This window comes from Dendrobium catenatum, unplaced genomic scaffold (genome assembly GCF_001605985.2).
Source record: "Dendrobium catenatum unplaced genomic scaffold, ASM160598v2 fragScaff_scaffold_1691, whole genome shotgun sequence".
NCBI lineage: Eukaryota > Viridiplantae > Streptophyta > Magnoliopsida > Asparagales > Orchidaceae > Dendrobium > Dendrobium catenatum.
Window position 1 is genome coordinate 192578 of NW_021320153.1, and position 7802 is coordinate 200379.

Below are 7802 nucleotides of genomic sequence, written 5' to 3' on the forward strand. Positions count from 1 at the left end.
AACTGTTCCTTATAACAATCCCTATACCTCCAGCATTTGATCTAAGCAAGGCTCCATCTACATTGACCTTCAACCATCCTGTAGTGGGGGGGGGGGGGGGGGGGAACAAACAGAGTATTTAAACATTAATTTGAAAACAATCCCAAGGATTGAACAGTGTCTCGTTGCTCCAAGCGGAAAGAAAGACAACATTGATTGAGACTTTCTAAAATATTAGATGCCATAACAACAGGTGAGAACTTCTCCTTCCCATGTTTGATCGAATTTCTGTTCAACCAGCAATGATAAACGGAAATACAATAAAGCATCATGCCCATATCCTTAGCATTAGCCTTTTTCTCCAACTCCACCTGCATGTCATATAAAGAAGCAAACCGAGGGGTATTAAAACCCGAACCATCCATAATATCCAAAGTCTCCAAGAGCTGCTTACAATTAATAGTAATATGATTCAAATCTTCAACCACAAAAAATCCAATAGGACAGTTAATATTCACCTCAAAACCCCTATCCTGCAGCCAACTGTTGGTTGGAATAATACTCTTATAAATCCTCCACCAGAACATGCGTTCTCTCGGTCTCAACCCAGCTTTTAAAACTACACACCTCGGGTCATCATCTTCCACAAATCTGCTATTATACACCATAACTGAGATAGTAGTTCCAATGGGTATTTTCAACAGCTCTAATGTGTCTTCATCCAAGTCCTTCCAGATTTTAATTTCCATAATTCTCTCAACCATAATTTTTCCAAAATAAACTAACAATCTTTGCACATTTCATTCTCCACCCAGTGTGATAAGCTCTGAGACATTGAGATCTTCAATTGCTGATATACCACAGAATGTTGGCCACCTCAATATTGATCTGTCCCAGATCCAGACATGATTTAAGATATCAATATTTCTCCTATTACAAACCTTCCACCTAATACAACAACTGGCAGCTCCATGACAAATAAGTTTCCACACAGCCGAGTCACCACATTTGAATTCCTCCACCCAAGGCCACCTTCCATACTTCTTTTCCAAACATTTATGCAGCAGACATGTCGGTTTACTAATATAATCCCATGTGATTCTGGCTCTCAAGGGTCCAACCCAATTAACATTAGCATGAAATATAAGTCCCCCCTTCTTCCTTGTTCTAGCAATATTCTCCCAAGAAGCATAATGGATACCTTTATGGTTAGCATCAGCATCCCAAAGAAAGCTTCTACATATTTTCTCCACCTCATTTAAAGTAGATCTTGGAACCATCGTACGAGTCACCAAATAAGTAGAAGATGGAATCAATACTGAGTTTATTAAAGTGACTCTACCTTCCATAGATAGGTGTCTAATTCCCCAAGCCACAGTTCTAGAACGAGCCTGCTGCAGCAATGGAGCAAAATCTTTTTTAATGAGTCTTTTCAAGGAAAACTTGATACCCAAATATTCCATCTCATCAACCTTCCTACACCCAATAATTTTAGCCAGCCGATACCTTGTAGATGAGGGTGTCGATTTATTGAACAGGATAACTGATTTACATCGATTGACCTTTTGCCCAGTCCAAGAACAATAGTCCTCCAGAATGGACGAAACCTTCTTCACATTGGGGATAGATGCACCTGCAAAAACTAAAATATCGTCAGCATAAAGCAGGTGGGAGACACAAGGTCCCCCCTACTGATAGGTACACCCAACTCCATGAAGTTCTAATGAATATGTGCAGAGAGCAGCTCTGAACATAGAATAAAGAGATACGGTGACAGTGGGCACCCCTGCCAGAACCCACACTCAGCTGTGATCCTCTCAGATAATTTCCCATTAATGAGAATTAAAAATTTAGGATCTTGAACACAGCTCATCACCCAAGAGCTAAATCTAGGTGGAAATCCCATGTGCTTCATAACCAACTCCAAAGTCCTCCAACTCATCTTGTCGTAAGCTTGCTCCATATCCACTTTCAAAGCTAACATCCCTTTGGTAGATTTAGAAAATTTAAATTTATTCATAAGTTATTGTCCCAACAAACAATTATTTGAAATTGAGCATCCTTGGACAAAGGCAGCCTGTTCTTCCGAGATCAGTCTTGGAAGAATCCCTTTAAACCCGTTCATAAGTACTTTTGCAACAATCTTATAGATTGTTTGACATAGACTAATAGGTATGAATTTGGATGGCAGATCTACATTATTCACCTTTGGCAATAACACCACAACCGTCTCCTTCCACTGTGGATCCATAGTACCAGATTCAAAGAATTCAAGGCAAGCACTCAATACCTGCTCTCCAACAATATCCCAAAACATTTTGAAAAATGAAGTCGTTACACCATCTCTCCCTTGAGCCTTATTTTGTCCCAAGGGAACACATTACCTTCCATATTTCTTCTTTAGTAACCTTACAATCCAAAATTCCAGCAAACAAATCTAGATGTTCTCTTTGATTTGCAAGAGAAGGCCACCCATCTTCCACAACCGCATCTCCACGCCATTTCAGCTGAAAGAAATCCTGAAAAACCTTCAAAATCTCACCTTGATCTGTTACCACATTACAATCCAATTGCTTAATAGATTCAATACATTTAGCTCTCCTCCTAGCCGATGCCATGGAGTGAAAAAATGGGTGTTACCGTCCCCATTCTCAATCCAATTCACCTTAGCTCGTTGCCTCCACCATGTCATTATACGAGCTAAAGTACTATTTAATAACTGTACCTTGTATCTCAACGTTTCAGTTTGAATATCAGTCAACCCAACAGATGAACATTCCATTTCTTGTAAAGCTTTGATATCCCTATCCAATTCCTCCTTCAATTGATTTAACATTTTCAGTTTATTTTTGCTCCAAAAGAACAATGCTTTCAGCATCCTTTGGCATTTCTTTTGAAGTTTAACAGACTCATTACCCAAATCCTCAATCTTCCATTTCTCCCAAACTATCTGCCATGCCATAGGGTAACTAGCCCATATATCTTCAAACTTTATCCAATGAGAATAGCTCCTCTTCACTTCCTCCATGATACAACAAATAATGGGACAATGATCTGATGCAAGTCTGGTGAGATGTAAAACCTCAGTCCCTGGAAAGCATCAAGGATTGAAGAAGTAACCAAAAAATGATCCAATCTTGAATAGATCTGACTTATAGCATCTTTGTTATTAGTCCAAGTATGAGAAGGACCAACAAAACCAGGATCAATCAAGTCATTTTTGAACATAAATTCAGCCATATCACTAGCTGCTGGGGAAAAATGAAATGCTCTACCGCCCTTTTTTTCCTCCTTTGCCAATATACAATTGAAGTCTCCCCCCACCAACAAAGGAGAATCCAAAGCATGGAATTTAGAAATATCTTCCCAAAATCCCTTCCTTGTATACCTTTCTTTGTCAGCATAAACCACAGCCACTTCCCAATCTAAAGTATTTGCAATTCTGAGCCTCCCCATTATACATTGATTTGATTGGAAAGTAACATGAAAAGAGACATCAAAACTCTTCCATACTACCAAAATACCACATGCTCTGCCTAAAGCTGGTTGAAAAACAAAATCCCAATCTCTTCCAACAAGTCTATCAATATCTTTTTTGCAAAAGGATTCCATTTTAGTTTCAAGTAAAACAATGAAACTAATCTTATTCTCCTCCAAGATGTGTCATAGATAATTGCCCGTCTCCTTCTTACGAGCACCTCTACAATTCCAACATAAGAGACTAAACATTATCAACCAAAGGGGAAGCGTCCCCACCGCAAAAAATTTCAGAAAAGACCCCTTGCCATTGCTCAACAAAGCCTACCTCTTTAGGTTTGCTATCCATAGATTTATCTATCACATTTACAAATTGTTCAACAGATGATGAAACCAACTCATCCTTCAACTTTTTACTTCTCATAATACCTGGCAATTTCTATAACGGGCCAATAAGAGTCACTTCCTTAGTATGACACTCTTTAGAACTCCTAACTTTCTTATTTTTTCCTTTGAGCACACCAGCTTTATCATCAGAAAACTTCAAAGCTTTAGGAGCCAGAAGCTGTGCAGGGGAAGCCTTGGGTTCTCTGCAGTATTTCTTCTTCAAAACAGGCAATGAAACAGAGCCCAGAGGAATCTATCCATCATGCCTACCAACAGAAACTTGATCAACTTGTGTGACAATATGTTCCATATTCCGCAACATCCCATCAGGATTCTTCAAAACTGGTTGCACTCTAATGTTTTCAACATCTTTCTGCACGCATTGCTACCTAATCTCATCAGGTTCCATCATTTACTGCCCAAAAGACTGCCCAATCCCATCTGCTTCCATAGGTTTCCGCCCTTTTGCAACTTCCCTCCAAACAGTTTTAGATGCAGGAACCGTCACCACGGGCTTAGCATTAACATTTTGAGATTTGTTTCCCACTCTATTATTATTAAACCTTCTCCTCCTTATCATAATTGTCCATTCTCCCATGTCATTATCCACATCTGAAGACTTCTCAAAGGAAGTTGAACTCATACCATTCAAACTAACATCACCGTCATTTTTCTACTGAACACCCATAGACAATCATGAATCAGCAACTTTGATATGATCCTCATCACATTTAGCCTTCTTATCTGTCTCCTTAGCTAGGCCCAAGCTTTCCTTACACAACTCAGCCTTGTGCCTCACCTATCCACACCGCAAACAAATTAAAGGAATCCATTCATATTCAATGGGTTGGAAAATCCTCCCATTAAGACCTTGTGCCCATACTCCCTTAGGAACCTCTTCGATAGATCCAATCTAACACATAGACGAGCAAATGCACATCTATTCCATAATTTTGTTTGCTCATCCATAAAGAGAGGTTCTCCTATACAGCCAACCTTGCAAGATTTGATTCATCCCAATATTCCAATGGGAGATTAGGAAGTCGGATCCAAACAGGGGAAGTAAATCCTTTCATAGATTTTGAAGATAAACCTACAGACCATTGCTCTATCCCAATAATTTGTCCTGCCACGTACCAAGGACCACCAAGCAGAACAATGTCATTTGCTTCCTTATTTTCAAACCAACAAATAAAACAATCTAGTCCCATTGGGTTAATTCGAGTGAGCCCAAGATGTACCCATTTCCTCTGTAACTCATTTTGGACTACATAAAACGGAAGTCGACGACCCAAAAGGCTCCCAACCAATACTCTGTCCAACTTCTGAATGTTGCCCCTGGCTTTGCTTAAATCAAGTTTGACCAATCCATCTTCCCTCATGAAACTACTTTTATCTTAAAATAAATTCAATTGCACTGTTGCAGACTTCTTCCATGCATTAGATGCCAATCCAATATCATTAACCTCCATCTTAACCTGCCGTGAAATTCCAACCCCTTTCGCTTGTTGTTTTGAAGACAAAGCTTCCGAGGAAGCATTCCCCCAAACACCAGGCGTGCATTCAACCAAACTTGGAGAATCATTACAATAAGCCATAACATTTTTCCCCCTAATCAAATGATCAGCATTCTTCACATCAACTTGATTCACAAAACTAAATTTTTGCAATAAGTCTAAAGAAACCTTGTCATTTTGAATATTACCATCCATAAGAGCCTTGTACAGATCACTTATATGACTTCGATTACCAAAAGTAAATATAATCCTATTAGGTTCAAACACTGGATTGTCAATCATCTTGCTTACCACCACCGGTTCCACCTTCAGATCAGCCAAATCACCCTGCTCAGTCCCAATAGTCATGGTACATTGTGCATCTGGGGTCTCATCCCGTACCTTCACACCTTCAGAAGAGACAAACTCCTCCTTCTCCATAGCATCCATCATCACAGCACATTCTGAAACAACAGTTGCTCCATTCAAACCTTCAGTATCCCAGATCAGATCAATCAGATCCAACGATCTAGCACCTTCATTTACTTCTCTAATGAAATCCTCAGCTTCACTGCCTCCCAGAATCTCCATGACCTCATCCAGATCTGATGAGTCATTCATTGACAAGTCCCGATCTCCAGCTTCAATGCCCCCCTCCGCATTTGATCCCATATCCAGCTCCTCACTGGAATGTATCTCCTGCGCATCAATCCTCTGAGAACCTCCCGCAATAATCGAGCTCACAGCTCCAGTTCCTAGAACTCGAGAGTATACAAGACGCTTATCATCCGCCTCAATTTCCTCCAATCCTTCCAACCCTGTTAAGGAAAATCTCCTCTCACAAGAACCTACTCCGCTATGTACATCTGCTCTCGATCCACCTCTATCCACAGCATTTCTCCCTCGAACACTAACGCATGATCTAACATCCAAACCCCCACTGTCTCCTCCTCCTCCACGGCCTGAAGGGTGACGAGGGGGTGACCGACGACCACCCCCAACCATAACTGAAAGATCTAACGATCCACCCCCTCCGACGAGAATCCAAACCGAGAGAAAAAAATCCTCCCAAAAATCACCGCGATTTCCCTAGAGCGATCATCCAAAGCAGAGAGAGAGAGGAGTTGAGAGAGAGAGAGATAGATAGATAGAGAGAGAGAGAGAGTGAGAGGGGGGAGAGAGAGAAATAGTAGAGGAATGGAGAGAGAGAGAGATAGAGAAAGAGAGAGAGAGAGAGGGGGGGAGACAGAGAGAGGGAGGGGAGAGGGAGAGAGAGAGAGGGAGGGGAGAGGGAGAGAGAGAGAGAGGAATGGAAAGGGAAAGAGAGAGAGATGGAGAGAGTGAGAGAGAAGCAATAGAGGAATAGAGAGAGAGAGGGAGATAGAGAGAGGGAGGGAGAGAGAGAGAGAGGGAGGGAGAGAGAGGAGAGAGATGCCATAGAGGAATTCAAAGAGAGAGAGAGAGAAGGAGAGAGAGAGGAAATAGTGAAATGGAAAGAGAGAGAGAGAGAGATAGAGAGAGAGAGAGGCAAAAGAGGAATAGAAAGAGATAGAGATAGAGATAGAGAGAGAGAGAGAGAGAGAGAGACAGAAGCAAGGGAGAGAGGATTTTCTACGAGAGATGAGAGGAGAGAGATGAGAGAGAGAGAGAGGGAGAGAGAGAGAGCAGGGAATGGAAGAGAGAACTGGTAAGGAGCAGAGATGGAGAAGAAAGAGATGACAGAGGAGAAAGTAGAGAGAGAGAGAGACAGATAAAGGAGAGAGAGTGAGTCAGAGTGAGAGAGGAGCAAGAGCAAGTGAGAGAGAGAGGGGAGAGATGCCTGGAGAGGAGTCTGAATATCCTGCATTTGCATTCATCTAAAAAAAGCTTATTCAAGAAGACTATCAATAAAAACTAATGCCTCATTTGGCATTCGTACGAGAAAAGAAAAGTAACTATCTTCCTTAAGGATTCTAAAAAAAACTCTGAGAATATCTTTATCTCGCTATATCCAAAGAAAAAGAACTATCCCACTTCCCTCTGTCGCCGCCAGCAAAAGTGGGCCTGCTGACTATTGAAACCTGTTCTATAACGGCTATGGAACAATAAGATACCTTTGGAACTATCTGTCAAGCCCAATCCTGTCTAGGTGCAATCCTGTCCCCAGGTGCAGGCTTCCAATCTAAATCCCTTATAGCAAGGAATTCTGGCATGTATTCTGATCACGGCCTGCATATCTCACCTCTAATATGACTCGCATAAAAACAAACCATCCAACCAGAAAGGACCTTTTGTCAATGTAACTAAAGCCAACAATTCAATCACTGTGGTGCTTCCCCAGGATGTGTTCATACCACCACCAGAGCTGCAGCAATCGCTCTCCTTCATTAAATCTCTATATACAATTCGCAATATATCCCATCCCTATACGCTTCGAATTCGATCCAAACTCCATCCAGTTAAATTTTCAGCCATCGCTGTAGG

General features: G+C 41.2%; 1 protein-coding gene across 1 annotated transcript; it reads right to left on the reverse strand.

Moving 5' to 3' along the window:
- Positions 1–779: 779 nt before the first annotated feature.
- On the reverse strand, positions 780–3435 carry LOC110100294. Its single transcript, XM_020827732.1, has 5 exons — positions 3132–3435; positions 2620–3069; positions 2364–2527; positions 2020–2269; positions 780–1612 (listed from the first exon to the last, which is right to left on the reverse strand). Exons 1-5 carry the CDS (start codon positions 3433–3435, stop codon positions 780–782), a joined length of 2001 nt encoding a protein of 666 aa, XP_020683391.1.
- Between the last annotated feature and the right edge of the window lie 4367 nt (positions 3436–7802).

Coding starts and splice junctions, on each gene's coding strand:
- LOC110100294 (XM_020827732.1), bottom strand. CDS start 3,435: ATGGGGAGGCTCAGAATTGCAAATACTTTAGATTGGGAAGTGGCTGTG. Junction 3,070..3,131: donor TAATAACAAAGATGCTATAA/GTCAGATCTATT, acceptor GATGCTTTCCAG/GGACTGAGGTTTTACATCTC. Junction 1,613..2,019: donor ATGCTCAATTTCAAATAATT/GTTTGTTGGGAC, acceptor TAGTTTTTGCAG/GTGCATCTATCCCCAATGTG.